At 39.2% G+C, this 22576-nt stretch overlaps 1 protein-coding gene across 2 annotated transcripts in view; it reads right to left on the bottom strand.

Moving 5' to 3' along the window:
* The window catches only part of LOC131693210 (BMP-binding endothelial regulator protein), a 277957-nt gene that overhangs the window by 166428 nt on the left and 88953 nt on the right, over positions 1–22576 (bottom strand). For both annotated transcript variants that reach the window (XM_058980858.1, XM_058980859.1), the window contains one exon: positions 18841–19061. In XM_058980858.1, the coding sequence (XP_058836841.1) occupies positions 18841–18937 (97 nt within the window). In that variant the 5' untranslated portion in view covers positions 18938–19061. The remainder of the gene's footprint in view (positions 1–18840; positions 19062–22576) is intronic.

The raw sequence follows: 22576 nt of genomic DNA, 5'->3' as shown, positions 1-22576 counted from the left end.
CACTCCGGATACAATTTCAAACGACTTTTGAATGTGTACCTCGCATGCCAGAACGCTACGTCAATTTTGTCAATTCATTGGCTACTATTAATTGAAACAGTAATAAAAAAGAGTTGAATCGGAGTCAATGCATGCCCTTCAGACACTGCTGCCTGCCTAAGTAATGCGATGGTTTGCAGAAAACTTGCTCTGTCGAGGTTATAACATAGGTAGGTATTCCGAAATTTTCGCCACTTCCGGCTGGTAACCGGTTGCAGATAACGTGCAGTCTTGCAAATAATTCTGCCCCTGCAATGTAGGTTATGTGCGGCCGCAGCAGCCCGCGTAGCCGTGCGTTGCAGACGTCTTGCAATTCTTTTTTTCGTATGCATGTATCGAGTTTTTTTCGAAGTTTGCAAGACTGTGACTTGTTTCATTTTGGTTATTGTCGTTGTTCAAGTACCTGAACAAGTGCAACTGGCTGTCGGGGCAACATTTTTCTTATTTCTTTGCTCGCGGTTCCCCACGTTCCATCAACCGACCGGTGCGGTGCGATAGGAGCAGTATAAATAAAGCCAAGAAGAATTTGGATATTTTATAGACACATTACGGACCAGTCACGTTAAAGGTTGCAAATACTTGAAGCACTGATGCCCGGAGAATGTGGCTTTCGGGGGTCCAGGTCTGGTACAACCGGTCAGAGAGCGTACTTCGCCAGGCGAGATACTTAACTTTGCATTCGAAGCTACATTGACACACTTATTGTCGGCTGACTGCTATCAAACCGATTTATAGGTTTACTCGAAAGTGAAGATGATGACTCTCAGAAGATAAGAAGGCCAACCCAATAGATCTTCGAACGGAGGTTGTCAAAAACTCATCAATCGTCGTCGGTCGTAAATAGCTCTAGGCGGTTCGACGCGGCCTAAGAGATGATGCAAAATTGCTAGAGCTTCAAAGCGATTGGCACGGGTTCGAGTTCGAAGGTCTTAAAACGAGACATCTCAACACAAAGAAAAACGACGGCAACATCGGTCCGCAGGCGCAGATCTGCCACAACATTAGGCTTGGAAGCAACGGCAACGATGAAAATCGCACTCATAAGAACGCGGATCTCCTTTCGGTGGAAATTAATTATGTACATAAGTTCGCAATAACGAAGCTGCTAGAGTGTCTCTCGGAAAGAAAAATGTTACCAATCAGACTTGTAAATCAGTAAATTCAATAATTTCAATCGCGCTTCTTGTATCGACGCGTTGCACTTTAGAATTATCCCGCGAAAACAGGTTTTGCTTTAAAATAGGTAACGCTTGTAACGGAATTTAACAATGTCTGTATCGATTTCTCCTTATATATACGACTACTTTTTAAACTAAGACAATAGTTTATTTTATTGTAATTTTAGGTATTAGTCCACTACCAGTAAAGAACAGATTGGGTTTATTTTAGTTTTACATAGAATACCACCCCAAAAGGCAGCATGCAAAACCTTCCTTACAACATCATCTACAATACATCTCCCAAACAACTAAAAAAACACATTCAAGCTGAAACATCGAACTGTTATAGAGAAACCGCATAATCAACTTCGATTAGATGTTTTTTTCGCAATTTTTGTTACTGATGATGACGATGATAGTGATTTCGGTCGGTATTATAGTGTTGAACAATACGCCTGTAGGCAGGAGGAATTGTAGAAGTGAGACCTTTCGCTAGATTGGGCCATGGTCGGTTGACAGCCGCCACAGTCCGTTGCTGCCGCCGTTACCCTTGCCGTTGCGTTGCCACCGAGACAGGTGATGAATTTTTGTCTGGCGACTATGCCAACAATCATTAAACGCGTCGCCTCGGGTTGAGCAAAGATAAACAAAATAAAATGGCACGTTTAATGAGGTTTATTTCTGGCGACAAATTAAGCGGATTTCAGACCATTAGATGGCTGATGGTGATCGATTGACGATCAAATTTGGTTTAGGTATTTCACTGCATACATGAAAATTGATCCGCGAGAATCGTTCACATCGGCTATAGGGTGGTTCAACAATTCTGGGGAAAAATTTAACTAATTGCATAATATGCTAGCACAAATCACCAGCTTTCGATATTTACTAGAAAATTATTGAAAAGTGGCTAATCTACCTGATGATTATTGCTAAGGTTTTTCTATTAAACTAAGCGACCAAAGAATTGCAGCTCTAGCGCGGGATGCATATTTAGGGTTATCGAGGCAAAACAAAGCCTACATATGTATTACAATTCCGTTGCGTAGTTTTACTTTTTGTTTCGACAGACTCTGCAGCCGATTGGTGATGTACAGAATACTTGTACGACTTGTACTACGATAAGGGCCTTAGGGAGAAAATCGAAGATGGAGAGGTCCATCATAAGGGTCCCCACCACTATAGATTATTCGAACCATCAACATGCTTAAGCTCTAGTTCTCTATTATGTATAGTGAATAGAAACTTTCTATCCATGCACCAGATATTAGCGCTTTTGTTTGCAATGCAGTGTATCAGTGAATGAACCGGATTTGAATCAATGTCGTATATACAGGTCTGGCGAAGATGGCACTTTGGAATTCGTAAGATGAATCTTACATGAATTTTGTGAGTGATCACAGTATAAATCGACTTGCTTTCGTCATAGCGGTCGTTCCGCTCCCATTGAATCGTGTGACCGCTATGACGTCGACCCGTTGTGCTTCTGGATTGTTTACATATTTTTGGTTGCCAACACTATCAAACCGTGTGTTCTGCCACACTTATATATACCTCATTGGATTTGAATAATCTTAGGACTGTCAATTTATTGAAGTTTTTTATCATACCTCTTCATTAGTATGAGCTTGATGGCCGTACAATTCGAAGATGCCACACTCGGTCTGGTCGGTCAATAAATGGAAATGAAGTAAATTTTAGAAAATATAAAGAATAAAAGTAGGACAAATTCGAAAAGAAAAACAAACACGAAAAAACCAATTGAAAAATATAAGAAATATATAATAGCTAAAATTGTAAAAAATAAAATCCTTATACCTCTGCAGCTCAACTCCGCCGTTTTACGAGTTATGGAAAATTCGTTGTTGAATATACAAATCACGATTGTATCTTGTCACTACTTCGAAAACCTCTTCGTAATATTCTCATCTCTTATGTTAAATGTGGAAAATGATAAAAAAGTTGTGTGTATGGTAGTGTAATTTAGATAAAAATTATCACGCTATTGGCGAATCAAAGCGTGATTGACTCACAGATGGCAAGTATGTAAAAGTGATGATGGGAAATTTGACATCCGTCAAACTACGGTGAATTTTTTTGGCATTTACGAAACCTTCTCTAATATCTTCAACACGGAATCCAAAAGGGCAAGAAAAACGTTAGGTATGTTTTAGAAATCTATCAAAGAAATAACTGCAAAAATCGGACGTTACTTAAATAGTTTTCTGTTTTAATAACCGCTGACATTGGTTATGTTTCAGAAAAGAAAAAAATGTGTTGTTCACGCGTGCCTGAGCTATTTTGGTGCATCCGGAAGTTTTACCACCTTTTTCAAAATTCCCTATCCAGTGTTTCATAAATAAAAGCAGCTCTTGCACTTCTCCGGTAAGCGCCGAGATTATATGTTCAGCTCATTTTATTTCGGCGGATATCATTGCAAGTAAGAAAAGCTGCGAAAACCGCATATCCTTTCTTTATTGGACGGACAGATTCTCCGACGTAATGCAGGACGTTCATGGTCGCAATATGACAAAAATAACATAACCTTTTATAATTCAGAGTAGGTTTTGCAATACTTCAAAACTTCATGAAATATAACTTTACCAAATTGCGCAATAAAGTAAAAGTTATTTTTTACTATCACTTTTATATTCCATATCAAAATAATTTGTATTTACCTGTAAGAATATCGTTTAGAAATTCACTTCCTCTATAAAAATAACCCATCATCCTTTTTGTAATTGCAGGTCTGACAGACACCTCTCACAACACGTTATAGTTTGGCTTTGATTCTTCAATTCAAATTGTTTGCAAAAATGAAAAAAAACGATTACCAACTAATAGTAGTTCACTTTCGCTGCGATTGTTGTGATCACACTGGAAATTACTCTCAACACGTCAAATGGCAGTGTTGTGAATTTTTGGGAATTAAAAGAAAAATCAGCAACCATCGTGAAATTACAATATGCATTTCGGTTTTCTGATAACAAATGCAATGTACAATAGATTCTTTTTACAAAATAAAATTTTAGAAAGCAGAGACTTGAAATGAATTGAGTGAAAAAATGGGAAAAATAATGATTTAAGCGAAAAATGTAAAACAATCAGTCAAAACCGTAGCAGTATCAAAAATAGTAAGTTTAGAGCAATTGAAAGTCAGATACATTAAAACTATAGAACAATTGGAAATTTTAAAAATAAATTTAAAAAAAAAACAAAACAAGCAAAAGATGAACATGAATCGAGAATAATAAAAAATGTTTAGGAGTGGGCATGGCGTAGTTTGTAAATCGATTGCCTTGTATGCAGCTCACCTGGGTTAGATTCCAACTCTGCACGAAGGGTTAGACATTTTTTCAGAGCTCATTCTAACCCAAAAAGGAGGCGAATCACCCTAAGATGAAAACTTCTTTAAAAGGAACATAAAAAATATTGAAAATAAAGAAACTGGAATTAAAAAAGTTAAATAGAGAAAAGGTGAGATAGCAGAAATATATAATATTGAGAAATGATTACAAAGTAATAAAAATAAAGCTAATTATGGAGCTTAAAAAAATACCAAAATGACGAATTTAAAAAAAATAGAATGGAATGTGTCGGAAAAATTCAAATTCAAAAATAGGGCGAACGAAAATAGATAAATATGGCAAATTGGAATAAAACAGAATCACGAAATATGGAAAAAATTGGATGTAATGGATTGAAAACAAATACACCCAAGTTTTTTTTACGCGGTTTTTTTTTGCGCGGTATTTTTTACGCGGTTTTTTTTACGCGGATTTTGAAATTTACGCGGTTTTCATTTACGCGGATTTTGAAATTTACGCGGTTTTCATTTACGCGGATTTTGAAATTTACGCGGTTTTCATTTATGCGGTTTTTGAAATTTACGCGGTTTTCATTTACGCGGATTTTGGAATTTACGCGGTATCCATCAATGAGGTTCCCTTTATCGCGGATTCTTAAATTTAAGTGGTCTTCATTTACGCGGATTTTGAAATTTACGCGGTTTTCATTTACGCGGATTTTGAAATTTACGCGGTTTTCATTTACGCGGATTTTGAAATTTACGCGGTTTTCATTTACGCGGATTTTGAAATTTACGCGGTTTTCATTTACGCGGATTTTGAAATTTACGCGGTTTTCATTTACGCGGCTCGTATCCCCCGCGTAAAAAAAAACCTCAGTGTATAATACAAGAATCAAATAGACAAATGAAAAACCTATTTTAATCCATCTAAATGTGCGATTGTGTCTTTTTCATTTATCCAAACTAAGATTCGTTAGTTGGTTATGTTCCATATAATTGTGGAAATGAAATTGATCAGGCCATGAGGAGAACATAAGCATTTGCAAATCGATTGACATGCTTCAGTTCTTAAGCCCGTGAACCCTTACTAGGTCCGAATTGGCCCGGTTAGTCCTAATAATCATGATTTCGGACATTTTTATTTATACTCTTTTCTTAAATTTTATTGTAGTAATATTGATGGTGTTTTTGTAAGTTTATTTTATTTTCTTTATTTATATTGCATGATTTAGTTTGAGTGATTGCAAAGAAATCTAATTTGTAAGTAGGAAAGTTTAAAATAAACTGGAATATAGTAGGAAAATTATATTTGAACATTTATTGATTTTACGAAATGATAAATACACTTATGTTAGATCAATTAAAGTGAGGATGTCACGTACAAGAACATGGGATGGTTTTCTTCGGTGAAAGACCAAAAAACATGTTTGATGCCTTGGTAACCTTCTCCGCAAGAGCGGCGAATCTTCTGCGAGCTGAGCCAAATACGGCGGTGATGCGCATCCAACGTATAATGATGGGACACGAGCCTAGCCATCAAACGAGTGAAGTACCTACTTACATCCAACGCTTCGAACTCTGCCAGATGAATACTTAATGGTTGTGGCTTGAACATGCGACGAGTGGCTTATGAGACCAGCGCCTTACCTTATGAGTTGCAGGACCAGAGCAATGCCATTCAAACTTTTCTAGCTACAGAAAGCAATACGTGGTTTGGTATGCTTCTCAATCGCTAGATGTCATGCAACAACTGTGCCAAAGACACTATAACTCAAAAACGAGCGATAAGGAAAGAACATGTGAATTGTGGGTTACTCCCTTTTGGACGCTAGGTACCTCCAAGATCACACCCTCCCCCAAAATGCTCGTGAATTGAAAAGTTGCACATGATCCTATTTTTTCTAGACAACATGGGTCAATGAACTACTAATTAAATCGTTTATTTTACAATAGAAACATGTTTATTTGGAACAGCGGAAGTTTTTTCCATTTTCTGTAAAAATGGAAAGTGTGGGTTAGCCCCATTTGGACGCAAGCCATTCAAGGGTCAGTCGTGGCCCGGGTGCTTGCTTAGTATTGTGGTATCAGGAAACCCGAAACGGGAAGCTAATCGCAAAGGAGCCACTCTCTTCCCTAACCAAATACAAAGGATCCAGTGATACCACGCCGTCCTCACTGTGGAGCATAGCTCTCCTTCACAGTCAATCGCAAAGAAGGGCGAAACAGGTAGAAGAAGAGGACCCATCTGCCGTAGTTTACAGCGGTATCTGCCTGGGCCATTCACGGGGAGTGAGTGGCCCCGGCGATTGATCGCCCCGTTGCTAGAGAGGTTCCAAAGAAAGAGCCTTGTTCACATCCCTAGCTAATTGGAAAGGACAGGAGAACATGGCTGTCTGAGTCCCGGCCGGTCGAAAAAAAAACTTCTCCTTTCCGACATCGTCTGAAACAGCTGATCAGCTCCATCAGCAGAGTGCAGCACAGAGAAGATTTGGTGGAATAAAATGTACAAAAATCCGAAATTCCGATAGGAGCATATAACCCTGTTTAACAGAATCTGCCGGGAAAATCAGAACCCAAGTAGGGGGTTAACCCTACCACTTACACGTTGCCGGACTGTGACAGCGTCACTGGGAGGCGAGCCTATAACTATAAGAACCACTATAGACTGTCCTCTAGGATGAGTGCTGTCACCCCTTTTACGGTCTCTGGTGCTACACCAATTCCTAATGAAATAACAGGTTACGCAGACGATACTGTCATCACTTTTAGGGGCAAGGGTGAATTTAAGATTTAGGACCCTACTCAAGCTGCTCCTAAACGTGACGCAGTGTAAAAAGAAGAATCTAAAAAATCACAGCATTTCTATTTGCAAAGAAGAGTAAGCATCAGTATAGCTATCCTTAATACAACCATTATCGAATTTGCTACGTACCTACAATTTCTTAGAGTAGTATTGCATAGTAAACTGTTGTGGAATTTGCGTATCCAAAGGACTACGGAGAAAGCATTAATATGCATGATGGCTTATGAAATCATTTTGGGAAACCAAAAATGAAACTTTGGCTTTACACCTCAGTTATCAGACCAATGCATATGCTTCATTGGTATGGTGTCTCAAAGTAGAAGTCAAAGATGCAACTACCAAAGTCTATGAATCACAGAGGAAATAAAGTGGGCGTCTATGAATCACAGGGGAAATAAAACTTAATACAAGGAGGTAGTATTCGGATACATAAGCTCTATTAATATTTACGGGGCACCTTAAAACCCTGGATTTTGTCTCGGAACGTAACATTCACTGATAGCATGATGATTAGGCAAGTCTTTGACCTTCCATTCGAGGTTGTAATGCTTGATCGATCTGAATGGAAAACGGGGACCATTCGGTTCCGGAAGACACCCTATCTATACTATACTGATGGCTCAAAAAGAGACCGTCGTGTAACCCTTACTATAGTTTCTACAAGACTCTAGGTTCTACACTGTCGAACATTCATAGGAAGGTTTATACAAGTAGCGCTTGTAAGTGTCCACTTAGAAGCGATCTAAACGATAACGAGGTGTTAATTTGTGAGATAGCCATGCTGGGTTCACATAATTTCGAGTCCAAACTCGTCTGTCGGTAAAATCTGATAGACTGGCAAGCTAATGTAATGCAATCTCTTTGTTACGGGCACTAGGAAACATGAGAAGATAACGAAATGAGTTGGCTAAAGCGTTAGATAATAGAGAATCTTCCGCTTATTTCATAGGCCATGCTTTGGATTTGGACCTAGCAATTGACGACAAGCGGCGCATTATCGTTTCATCAAAATCCTGTACGCTAAATTTCTAAGCCCACATAATTTTATACAATTCAAATTTATCATTAGACTCATCTTGTAAAAACTGGACATCTGATAATCTCCCCTAGTAACAATTCTTCAGGACAAGAAGCGAAGCCGACAAATTGTTCGTGCGGGATTTGGAACGCGAATTTGAACTTATGAACGCCGCTCACTTTCGCTCATATGTCTCCCGAATTGAGTGCAGCATGAAGGATGACCGTAAGCAATTTTGGTTTTATCTGCGGAACAAAACGTCCTCCGGAGGAATCCCTGCAAGCGTCAACTATCGAGACAGGACATCTACGACAGCTGCAGAATCAGCAAATCTATTCTCGTCATTCTTTCAAAACGTACTAAGTAATAACTCACCACCTTTGTCTGAATCATACTTGAGTAGTTTGCCGATGTTCATGTTGAATTTGCCTGCAACGTCATTCTCCGAACAAGAGGTATATATTAAGCTACGCGGTATTGATAGTTCGAAAGGACCGGGGTCGGACGGACTTAAACCATCGCTTATCAAGGAATGCTCTTCATCGCTTGCTCTACCGGCATCTATACTTTTCAATCGTTCCCTCGCTGTGATTAGCCCTATCCACAAAACCGGTAATGTACACGATGTCACAAATTACAGATTTCAATTCTAAGCTGCCTCCCAAAAATCTTCGAGAGCATGTTGTTAGATGTTATCTATCCCGCCGTAAAACACATCATCAGTTCCGATCAGCATGGTTTTGTGAGAAAACGCTCTACAACTACTAACCTCATGAGCTATGTGTCGTCGCTGATTGACAAGATGGAAAAACGACAACAGATCGATGCGGTGTATGTTGATTTTTCGAAAGCTTTCGAACGTGTTCCTTGCTGTAGAAAAACTAAGGCGCAATGGATTTCCAGACTGGCTGACGATCGCCCATTGTTTTCGAATACCTGATGTGTTCTGCTCCTGTACAACGAGTCGCATCAGTCAAAGATCTAGGTATCACTCTCGACTGTAAACTACGGTTCACCGCACATGTTTCTTCTGTCATAGCTAAATCCTATGCTGTACTCGGACTCATCAAGCGCAACACTCGTGATTTCAATGATGTTTACTGTCTTAAATCTCTATACATCGCACTGGTACGCAGTGTTCTAGAATACGGAGTTACCATTTGGGCCCCGTATCACACCGTCCACATTAATCGTCTCGAACGGGTACAGAAAATTTCATCAGGTTTGCCCTTCGTCGGCTGCCCTGGCAAAATCGATTACTGCTACCATTATCCATTTGCAGTATCAAGCTCCATCTGGCCCACGAGCAATGTATTATCGTTGCAGTTGAAAACTGACAAACTTGACTAGCGACATTCGTTCCCTTGTTCCATGGTAGTGCATAACTGCGAAGGTAGCGCGCAACGCATCATTGTGCGAACAATGCGATCTTCTTCCGATGGGATGATGTGCATAGATCAAGTGAAAAAAAAACTATTGTCGCTAGTCAGTATCCCAGTTTTCAACTACAACGCTAATACACTGTCCAGCTTTTTCAGCCTGGAGATATCTGTCATCCTTCCCTTGTTCAAATCTTCCATTCAGAACCGCCACAGAAAATGTCAAGCCTTTTATTTGCTTCGAGCAAAGCTACTCCAATCCACTGGCAAGGGGTAAGCAAGCAAGCACCTCCAGAAGCCGATCGGGAGCTTTTGATAGTTGACTAATATTTCATTTTTTTTTTATTCGGACTTTACTGTGTTTTGTGCTTCTGTATGTTTGTCTCTTATTGCTACCGCATACTGCAACGGCACTGTGACCTGACGTTAGAGAATACGTCCTTGGGATGTTCGATTCAGCATTCACGATTGCAGACCAAGGCTACGATTGTGTACCCTGCAATTTAATAGCGCAAAGATGTTCTTTTTGTTTGCGATAGTAAAATTTTCGACGAAAAGTTGAATGGAACATCCCTACCACACATTCAATGGGAGAAAACGAAATAAATACGAACGAGCAACTACAGCATCCATTCACGCCGCGCACGGGTACTGACTGACGGCAAGAGATGTATTTTAAATACTGGTAGCTGTGTGACTTTTAAATGATAATCATCGAACATGTTTTCCATCGATCTTCGTCTGCTTTTGCTGCCTTTTAGCATTGAATAGTATTTTCCTACGTGTTTTCGCTGCTAAAGCTCAAGGAACATGTATAGAGTGCAGTTTCAATGTTCGCCTGCAACTCCGTGGAGCACAAGATGTTACGAAATTCCATTGCAGCCTTGCATACTAGAAAGTTGCATGACTCCAAACCCTAACACGATTTTAACCTATTTAGAACCAAGTATCAAGGTTTTGTTTTGCATTGATGTATATCCTGACGGTTCAGCCAGTCATGACAAGGCAAATTACAACTTTAATTGAATCTATGTATTTGATACATACGCCCAGTGTAGCCACGATTCAATCTGTATCGAGAGTTGAAAAATCTTTTCTATCTATGCTTTTATATGGAAACATCCGTACCTGATCCTGTACCAAAACAATAACAAGGTTGTTTAAAAAAATCATTTGACGTACATATTGGTCATCTTGGCCGGCGAGCTGAAACTGACATTGTAATACGATATGCGAGATCTGCACAGATTGTCTGCTTTTACGTTGGAAAGCTTATAGTCAATTTGGCATTTTTGATTGCGTAGAGTTTTTAGACAAAAATTTAGTATGATTAATAGCAAGAATAACATTTTGGAAACTATAGTTGGAAGATAAAGAAAAATGACGCGTACAGCTTGTCATTACCAGGTCAGGATCGGTTATTATGAGCATTTGATTATTGTTGTATTATCAATTATATGAACAAGGCTCTAAGCAGAAATGGAATTAATAAATATTTGAAGTAAGTGGCTATTAATGGTGTATATTAGGGTGTCCCAAAATGACATCATGTTAAAAAAGTCATCGGGCTCACTTCTTAAATGAAAGGTTAGGGTATCAGGACCACTTTCTACTTCGGAGTGATTTTGTTAAAACGCTCCCTACTACTGGCGAATTTTGATTTCTTGTGAAATCGGCCGATTTTGGGAAAAATTTCAAATTCATGCTTGTTGAAGTGCTCCTGAACTGTCTTAGATTTTTTCAGTATTTTTTTATTTTTCTGGAGATCCAAATGGAGAAGTTTGGTTAGTTAGTTTGTACAAATGGTGGATTATAAGAGCGGCAGAGCCTTTAAAACTTGGTAAAAGTTTAATTTTTGGTGTTTTTCATTAGTTTTTCTTCAAAACTGGGTATCTACAATTTTTTTTTTTTTTTACTTAACATGGAAATGAGACTTTATATACAAAATCTGAATACGTTAACCAATTCGGCATACAAATATACGCCATAACATGCCACTAACTCGACATATTTGTTTAATTTTCATAATTTTCAACCCCACTAGTTGGTTATTAATATAAACTAAATGATTTCAAAAAACATCGTCAAATGCTCATAAAAACCGATTCTGATGTAGTAAAGACAAGCAGAAAACGCCATTTTTCATCATTTTCCTCCTATTTTGCAAAAAAAACAAAATGCGAACTAAGCACACTGAAATTGTTTTATTTTGTAGTACAGTGTTATTTTTTATGAATAGCATAAAATATCAAAAGGTTATGTAGCGAAAACTTAAATAACTCATACCCCATTAGCTGTAACTATACACTTTCTTCAGCAAAAATACGCCCCTATATTTGACTCAACTATTTGAAGTGTTTCCTATACTTTTAAAATTTTGTAGATACCTAGTTTTGAAGAAAAACTAATGAAAAACACCAAAAATTAAACTTTTTACCAAGTTTTAAAGGCTCTGCCGCTCTTATAATCCACAATTTGTACAAACTAACTAACCAAACTTCTCAATTTGGATCTCCAGAAAAATAAAAAAATACTGAAAAAAATCTAAGACAGTTCAGGAGCACTTCAACAAGCATGAATTTGAAATTTTACCCAAAATCGGCCCATTTTACAAAAAATCAAAATTCGCCAGTAGTAGGGAGCGTTTTAACAAATTTACTCCGAAGAAGAAAGTGGTCCTGATACCATTTAAGAAGTAAGCCCGATGACTTTTTTAATATGATGTCATTTTGGGACACCCTAGTATATATTTGAGTGCTGGGTTGAATGGCGTACTAAAATTTCATGTATTAGGTAGAGACTTGATGTCTTTAGCAAAGTTAATGCTATTTCAAACAACTTTGTTGAAGACATGAATATCCCATATTTTCCGAGCATCGAAATATAGTAGTAGAAAACATTTACAACAAGTTATTCTGATATTACTGTATTTGATAAATCTCTTTTGCAGTTTATAAACAAGTTTACACAGAACCACAAAAAGTTTTCGTTTTTGGAGATAGCATCAATTCGGCGCTAGCTTAGTCCTGTCACTAAGTTGGTGTCGGATTCTGATAAGAAGTCTGTCGAAACGCAAATTCCGTAACTAAATCAGTTGTAGGATTTGTGTTCTCAACCTGTAATTATGGTTTTAAACATTTTTCTTGATTTTTTGCCTAATTTTTTCTCCACTAAGTAGAAATATAGCATGTTGTTTTATATGTCGATATGCTGCATTCATGTAGGTCCTGTCAATAACTTTGCTGAAGCCGCCAAGTATCTTACCATTTTGAAAAGTTATTTCTCCATGATTACCTCTATGAGAATTTATTACTAAAATGTTTATATTAAAGTGTGCGCTGTTTCATGTTGGAAAACTTCTCAAAGTTTTCAAAACTTCAAAGCTAAGGATTTTTAAATTAGGTTGAACTTCGTTTGACAATTCTCGGTGGTTTGTTCACATAGGTGTTACGTGAGTTCGAATGTAACAGATGAGCACCCGCTGCACTCACACTCACGCAACTGACAAAGTAAACAAACCACCGAGAATTGTCAAACATGAACTTCATTCATCACGAGTTCATTCGTGTCGTCATTTTGTAGAACTCAATTAGGCGATCTTGAACGTTGAACAAATTTTTTAACATTTATCCCACTTTGAAAGATCGCATTCTTTGACGTCATTGACATATTGTACTAAAAATAATCTATAGGGGTTTGAAAACAGTTCCATGTTGATTCTTCTACTAGTTAGACTGCTTATGTTTCTGAATTTTCAATAATTTATTAAACTCATTTTAATTTTAGCATTTTCCAAAAAATCTAGGATTTTCATCCAACCCCCCCCCCCCCCCGGACTAAATTTCTTGGCTACGCCACTGCGCCAACCACTGAAATAACGCTTACCGTATCGTGTTGGCTAAAGTCAAGGGTCCAACGACGTTAGCTGAAAAGTGCGTTGACAAATTGAAGGCGATCGTGGAGGGTTTCTTACCAGGTGCCAGGTACATAGATTAGGGGGGGGGGTAAAATGCTCAAACCTAAAGTTACTTTTTTACAATTTTGAGACAAGGCAACAATAGTTCTTTTGTGTAATGTTAAGATCTATTGTAAACGAAAAAAAATATTTTCAGTCACACTGAGCCACACATACGAACGTTCCCAGAATAGACGTCCAACCATTTCCACGTCGAGGAGCGCCGTGGCTAACATGATAGCTGTTGATAAAAGTGCCTGACACAGGAAATTCAACAAGATTTGTAAGGCTTAGACTTGTAGTTACTCGATGAACCAAAACCAAATAGAAAAAAGTTCGAGTTTCGGAAAAAGGCTTTATGAAATCCGAAAAATCTCATATTCTCATGTAAAATTCGCTCACTTTTCTTCCAAATAAAAGGGAGAATTTTTTTTTATTCAGTTTTCTGTTGTTCATCGACATATTTGTACTTTTTCATAAAATCAAGTAAATTTGTTGATTAGTTTTTGAGTTATCGTGTTCGCCAATTTGAAAAAAAAACGCGGTTTCAAGAAACACGCTATTAGGGTGTCTTACATCAAATTGCATCACGGGAAAACGCTGTAGAATATAACCCATTGGGTATCTTCGTATTGTTTACACTGTGTTTTATCGATGTCAGTTTCTCGAAAATTGTTGCCAATTGAAAGCTGCGTGTGTTGTAGCAAATACACGCGAAAAATGCATGGCGGTTAAAAACAAAAGCAGTTCAGCGTGGCCACCAAGATTGCGGGAGACTATTGTAGAGGTCCAATACTAACAATTAAGCAGATAAAAAAGAAGTCCATTTTATTACCACTACACCAGACGCCCCCCTTAATCTGTGCTTCACAGATTCTCAAAGTTCTGCACAGATTTTTAAAACTTCACAGATTTCCACAGTTTCCTGTTTTAATGCACAGATTTCCATAGTTTTCTTTTATAATGCACAAACTTGCACAGATTTCTCAATTTTTGACCTCGACGGTGGAAATGTTGATGACAATCGGGTCATTAACCGACCGGTTCCTTACAAAGGAAAACAGACTTAAAGCAAAGTCTGACGGTATCCCCAACGTGACACTGAAGACCGCTATTCTGAAGATTCCTTACATGTTCCTGACAGTGCTATATAAATATCTGGACGAAGGCTACCTATAAGATAGATGGAAGTTCCATAAGATGATGCTGTTGCCGAGAAGCCACCAACTTCTGGAAAGGGCTATCCTCAACAGGCTGGCAAACTACGCTGAAAGTGAGTACGAGCCATCACATAATCTTGGATTTCAACAACGAATTCCAACGGTAGATTGAGATAAAGAACTCGTTGAACGACGCCAGCTGAGTGGCTATTGTCGTAGTACTGCACAGTTGCATTTTGTTCACCCCAACACGAAGGTAGTGTTGGTCAACAATTATAAAAAATCCAACGTGCCGTAACCAGTACCGGTGGACCCTCAGTTCCGTCGATGCATGCGCTGAAGCCACTGGGTGTGATGGTCGACGATCGGTTAAATTCCAATAGCCATGTCGACTATATATGTGAGAAAGCAGCGAGGGTAACTAACATAGTGGCAAGAGACCATACCGAACGTCGAAAGAGCAAGAGACATCTCCTAGCGGGTGTCTCATCCTCCATGCTGAAGTATGGTATTACGGCTTGGACTACTACACTGAACTCAAAGCGGAACCATACGAAGTTGATAAGCACGTTTCGTCTAATGACTGTTCTGTCGCGAGAGCGTACACAATGATACCGTCGGAGGCGATATCCGTCTTTGCCGGGATGATCCTTATATGCATCATTCTACCAGCGGAAGAATACGCAAAATGCAAGGAGACTGATCATAGCAGACTTTTCGTCGGTGTGACCTAAGTCCACCGCCGGAGACAAGTTGAGTGCTGTGAGACCTGGTTTCGGATCGTCGAGGCACCCGTAAAGCGGATGTCACGCCCTACCTGCAGTCGCTGGACCGGCCTCGGCATCCTACGAGTTTGCCCGCGGATGAGGATATAGCTAGAAAAACAGCGGACATCGTGCAGCAAGTACGAATACCCTGGAGTAGCAGCAGGGCCGCGGCGAATGGAATTGCTGGCCCCGAGGGGCGCAGTGAGAGGCCGTCGAATTGACATCAGGTTACTTTCTGCATCGAATCGAGTACAGCGGATGTGCATCATATCCGAATAGCACAAACAATGTGCACAGTACAGTTACAAGCGGAAACAAAATCAGTGAACTAGCAGCAACAGCAAGGAATTAAGAGTTGAAAATGCATGAGCACAACCCTCCTCCGAATTTGTCACATCCAGTGATCCCGAGGCATAAGGAAAAACGTGGTCCAAGTAAACCACTCAGAAGTACTTGGGCAGAGTTTTAGCAGGTCAACCTTCTGCCAACCCCACCCTCTGAGTGATAAGATCTGGGTCTACCTAATTTTTATTGAAGTATTATTTCATTTTTTATAGAAAAAGTTTTGAAAATACGTCAAAATCCCTTTTTACCCTAATATTGCTATAACTCCGGTAGTTCATAACCGATTTTGACCATCTATACGGCGTTGTGAAGATTACTAAAGTGCCTTTTGAACAAGTGGTGAATTATTCAAATACCGGTTAAAAAGTGACTTTATTTCGATGCACTTTTGAACACTAAAAATACAGCAATATGCAGTACCGGCAGTGGCGGATCCAGGGGAAGGGTCTTGGGGGCCCGGACGCCCTCCGAAAACCAAATTTTACCACCAAAACTGATTTTCATTAAATGAGGCTTTACGCATAACGTATTGTATAAATGTTCATTCCAAAATTAAAATTTCGGACCCCTCCCGAATTTTTTTTTTCTGGATACGCTCCTGAGTACCGGAGATAAAACAGGAAGACGTCGAAGGGACAGGTAGAGCCGGTGCGTTGTACGTGTATATTAGGGTGACAGGAAAAAAATGACCCCTATCGGCCCACCTCTGCGTCGATTCCTAGTCCCACCAGGAGTACTTGCACCAAATTTGAAGCAAATCGGACAAGTCTAACTACCGGACCAACGGGCCTGAAATTTGTATGGGAATTTTCAACAATTTACATGGAGAAAACCTACCAGCACGCATTTCGCCGCTAGGTGGCACTGTATGCATCGTATTATCACTCTAAGTGAAAATAAGAAGGATAATTGAATTGCCTACAACTTCGTCGAAGACTACAAGTAAATCCGACTTTGTTAAAAGAAGTTATTAAACTTTTAACGAAGTGATGTCTGAGTCAGTTTTGCATGGGGCCTAATAGTGCATGGTTGTGTATCAGTACTCGATTCACACGAACTAAATATTTTTGTGAAATAATCGTTAGGTTTAGCTCAATGGTATGTTCAGAAGAATTATAGTAAATAATACGAGTCATGCTTTGATTAGAAAATTTTAGTTCCACCTGTTACCGCATAGAGGGCGCCAACACTAACTTTTCAACGGAAAGAGATAGAAATTTGGTGTCTTCTACAAAGTTATAGAACAGGCAACAAATTTTTCAGTATTTCTTCTGAACATCTTGATATTCTATCTCTCTTCTATGAAAAGTTAGTAGTGGCGCCCTCTATGCGGTCACAGGTGGAACTAAAATTTTCTAACCAAAACATAACTCGTATTATTTATTATAATTCTTGTAAACATACTATTCGGCTAAATCTAACCATTATTTCACAAAAATATATAGTTCGCGGGAGTCGAGTACTGATACACAACCATGCACTGCTAGGCCCCATGCAAAACTGACTCAGACATCACTTCGTTAAAAGTTTAATAACTTCTTTTAACATAGCCGGATTTACTAGCAGTCTTCGACAAAGTTGTTGATAATTAAAATATCTTTCTTATTTTCACTTACAGTGATAATACGTTGTATACAGTGCCACCTAGCGGCGAAAATACGAGCTAGTGAGTTTTCTCCATGTAAATTGTTGAAAAATCCAATATAAACTTCAGGCACGTTGGTCCGGTAGTTAGACTTGTCCGATTTGCTTCAAATTTTGTACAAGTACTCCTGGTGGGACTAGGAATCGACTCAGGGGTGGGCCGATTGAGTTTTCAAAAATTCATCATTTTTCTGGGCAGTCTAGTGTATATATAGCAGATATGTTCCAAAATCTGGGCTACAGAAGATAACGAATCGATGCGTGGTGTATATTATATACAAATCATATTCACGGACGTGTTTTGCCTCTTTCGTCCTTAAATGTAAAAATGACTATCCATCCATTCGCATTTTCTAGTTACTTTGATATAGTAGCTTTATTATTCAAATTCCATTGTTCAGGAATGTTGAAGCTTATAAAATTTTACACAAGTTCCCCGCTTACTATGCATCGATATTTTGCTTTTAAAAAGGATATATTAAATATTCCGAATTAAGTACACATGACAAAACACTAACGTAAACGGTTTTGTGGGATACATTTGTACCCTAGACAAACTCTAAGCGGGCACTGTTAAGTTGATCAAGTAAAACAAATAGGTTGCACCTGCTTTAATAGAAGTTTATTAATCAATTTCATTTAGGATAAAGATTGACTGCAGTTAAAATAAACTCTAACGGAATAACAGGGACTGCAAATAGCTCTGGGGTACAAATGTATCTCACAAAACCGTTCTAGGGTTAACATAGTTTCAATCCTTGTGATTGCACATATTATTCAGATATGTGTCGTTAGTTAAATAATGATCTATTAACTCATTCCCTGCAAGAGTCAATCGAAAAAGCATGGTTTTTCTCAGCATTTTTACGAGTACGATAAGATAGTACATACACGAATTGAGATGTATTATACATAAAAAATAGTATCATCTAAGCTCTGTTCATTAAGTACAAGAACCAATTCGATTATGTTCAAGCAAGTGACCACGATAAATTTGCGCAAGTCATGTCTGATGAAATTAGTCTCAATTCGTCGAACCGAGTCGATTGTTGTGTGATTTTTATACTTGCTATTATAAAAAAATGGTAAAAGAGGATTTTTACTATATGACTAGCATGTTATGATGTTGATTAGGATTTAACCTTCGTGGTCATTCACCTGATCTCTATCATCCGCAAAACAGATTCAGGTGTTAAACATTCTAACATTCAATCTTAATGCAACAGTTTATATTTACTAAAACTATTTTCGTATACTTACATAACACGGAATCAGCTGCTACGGTTCCCTTCGCAGACGACGCCAACAGCACACTAAACAACACTAAACCAAGCGACATTTTCACACTGACAAGCATTATACTGGACTGGATACGATCTTCTATATCACTCTAGCTACGGGGTAAACCTGTTGCTATCGGTTGCACTAACTTCGACGATTACGATCTGGACCGGGACGAGTGATCAATGGCAAAACTTCACCTGAAATGGTTAGAGAAAGAAACACGATTAATTACCGGAGCCAGTATAAGTTTCTTAATTGGTCCAATTGAGTTCTTCACTCACATAGAAGCGCGGAAAGAATGATGTGAAAATATTGAATTTGCTCCGGCAACAATCGTCTAAAGATTCAGCCTGGCAGGCGCCTCTGCGCGGAACTCAGCAAGAAGGTGTGAAATCTCCTTTTGTCGGAGCCGGAGCTGACGGGGAAGACCATTTGCGCCCCTGCTGTATGTGTAATGATTGTATAAATATGTAATGTTGGTACGTAGGTACGCACGCAAATAAAGCTCGCGCGCGTAGGTTATCGCAAAAAACTAATCGAATGTGCGAGAACAGGTACCTACCCACCGTAACTGTGGTAGGCAATGGGTAATGAAATTAGAAATCGAACCGAGAGAAGTAGAGGAAAAAAACGGTTCCAACCAAATCCTCCAGAAGAGCCCACTTCATCAGCCAAAGAGGTTTAGTGGCGTCCCCCGTACAGCTGACGATCCTTACCACTAGTACCTTCAAGAACGCTCAGCCATGCGAGCCATGAACGCGGACAAAGTAGGCGGGGTAGCGCCAGAAGAGGGAACTCACTCACTCAAACGCCATTGAGTTGAAAGTAAACAAATCCCTGAACAAATTCAGAAACAAAAATCGGTGCTCATAATTCGTAGTAAAAGCAAACGAATGTATAAACATTTCAGGTAAATCAGACATTTCATCATGCTAAATGATGATCATCACAACATGTGGTTTATGGGGATTAAACGGACTCAAGTACATACGTACGGCGAACGTCAGTTGCCGAAGAATCGGATCCGGCTTCCTGGAATAACGGTATGTTGGTGAACAGCAATTAAATAATGATTAATACTAATGCACCCTTTTGAAAGTTAGACTACGAATAGTGGGAAATAAACAAACCATAATCGAAATTCACTGTCAGCCGGCACCATTTGGAAAACAAACAAATGCAGCAACAGATTATACCTCAATAAAATGCACCGCACATCACAACAAAGTAGCAAACGAATCAATGAACTAATCGCGCGCGGAAGAACCGTTGCCTTTGTGTAAATCGGCAATGCAACGAGGTCGACCATAAAAAATATAGGTAAAAAGATAATAACAAGTATTGGCGTGAACGCAAGAATGTTGCTATTTGCTAATGCAGCTTCCATGCGGCAACGCGCGCGACCCCGGAACCAATTCACGGCGTTTGTCATTGGGTTGGCGGCAGTGAGCGGCAGACGGGGAACATCTTTGGATTCACCTGCTCGGTCACCGAGGTGAGACGCGAATCCGACGATTGATGTTTAAGTTTATGGCGGGCGCCATCGGTATTGTTTGTCTTTCTAATGACGGAGTTTTTCTGCAGATGGAATTTCGCAGGAATTTATAAATCCGGGTTTCATTGCTTCATTGCTGTCGATGTTCGGCTGGCCGGGATGATGGTTCGAATTATGAATAATAATGTGATGCGTGCTAGTTTCCGACTGTGGGGCGTCGCATGGCCTTGGCTATCTTTGGCACCAAAAAAACATCGTCCCGAAGAATGCTCACAATACGCGCTGTGGTCGTTTGGCTGAACAACCCATCAGCACTCAGAATTCACGCATTGTTGTTAAGGCAGCGATTTTGTTTGATATGGAGACATTCATACGATAATTGGTTAACACTTGTTCTTCAATTAAGCTGTGAATAGTTTTAAATAACAAGTAAATATCATAGCGCGGAGAATGGAAAATATGCAATTTGTAGTTCAATTCTAGCATTTAACAGGATACGCCAACGGACTTTACTTAATTCATTGGACTTGTCTGATGAGTGTGCTATTCAGTAGCATAGTACACCGTTGTCTTCACCGTTAGCGTAATAAAAACGAATTTTCATCATCGATAAAGATAAACTGACACAAGACAAGCCAGTGGACTCATCTACATGTCTTGCTCCTAAGCCGAAGTGAAGGTGTTATGTGACCCCTGCTAAAAAAATAATAGTTTGGGAAATAACAAAGCTTTACTCATATAAGCGATAAATGCAATGCCTGGTTCTAACTTTACCCAAAATTAATTAGATAAGAACCATTTACATTATTTCCGGAATTCCTTGCAACAACGGCAAGTACCACGTTACTTAATAAGCAAGAAAGTCCTTTGCGGGAAATACAAGAAAACAGAAATAAATTATGGATACAGAATTTTCAATAAAAGCCAGACAGAATGTGGCGATTGATGTTGGATCGATATTGGATCAATGTCAGATTAATATCGCACCAAGGTCGAAAGGTATATTGGAACTACAGCACTGTCGAGCTCCGTTCCGACACGCGCTTGGCTCGATCTTGAGCTGGTTCACATCATTCGTCTTAATGCTTACTCATATAAATGAAGACGCTGCGCTTTGGTATATATTAGATATAGATAAAAAGCATGACTGTAAAAATATAAGGCGTTAGGGCTCGAGAAAATGCAAGAGACTGTTGGCAAACTTCATAGATCCCTACTGTTACTTAACAAAGAGAATAATAAGTTATTTCAAGCACACTTTCCTATACAAACCTAGGTGCGAATCGCATGTGCAAATCGCTTGTCAGATCAGGAGTTCTCAAGCGCATTTATCAGTGACAATGAACTTGAACTTGTTAAGAATGTCGTATTCCTAATTTGGAACTAGTTTTGCGACAAACTGTCGATATTTCTAAGAAATCGGGTTAACATGTGCTCAGGAACTTGGCAAGGTGCATTAAAACCATCGTAGGTGGTCCATGTGGTCAAAGCAGGTTTGGTTGGCCGTTAGTCATCCAGACCAAGTAATATCACATTTGCTTTTATTGTTATGTTCCATTTAATTTTACATGAATCATGCACTTTTAATGCTCTCTCTCCCTCTCTCTCTCTTTGTCGTTCACTTTCGGGTCATCATCTAGGCTACTACCGTGACACTCACGATCAGATGTTATTCATACCTTATTGCTCTTGTGGAGTGTGAACTCTTCATCTTTGGTAGTAGCTTCTTCACTGGTGGTAATGGTTGTTGAGTTTGAAGTGCTTGAGGTAGCTTTTGCAGTTGTCATGTGAGTTATTCTCCGCAGTTTCTGGGCAGGCTTCCCCGTAATGTGCTGTCTGGTCACAGAACTGACATGTATTAATTTGTTTTTGAAGTGCTCAAAAAGTTCTCTGTGTAATAGTGTTAACGCATTGTGTTTTGTGCTGCAGGGTAAGGTAAGGGGGAATGATTCAAAAAAGGGGAATAAAAAAGGAAGTTGACGTCTATCGTGGTATTACAATGCTAAGCGCAGTTCCTAAGCTGTTTGGAATGGCTGATTTGGAGCCCCCCCCCCCACTGGAAACAGTATATCTACGAGGCTCTACATAGATTTGGGCTAAAACGTTCAACATCTACGAATGTTCTGTCATTCACAACCTATTTGACATACGTCATGTCAGACGGCCTTCAAACTTACTTATCTATAGGTACCCTGCAGCTGCTTTTGACCGGATTAA

This window comes from Topomyia yanbarensis, chromosome 3, assembly GCF_030247195.1.
Source record: "Topomyia yanbarensis strain Yona2022 chromosome 3, ASM3024719v1, whole genome shotgun sequence".
Lineage (NCBI taxonomy): Eukaryota > Metazoa > Arthropoda > Insecta > Diptera > Culicidae > Topomyia > Topomyia yanbarensis.
Note: the sequence above shows the minus strand (reverse complement) of the source record. Positions and strands in the feature narration are given on the sequence as shown.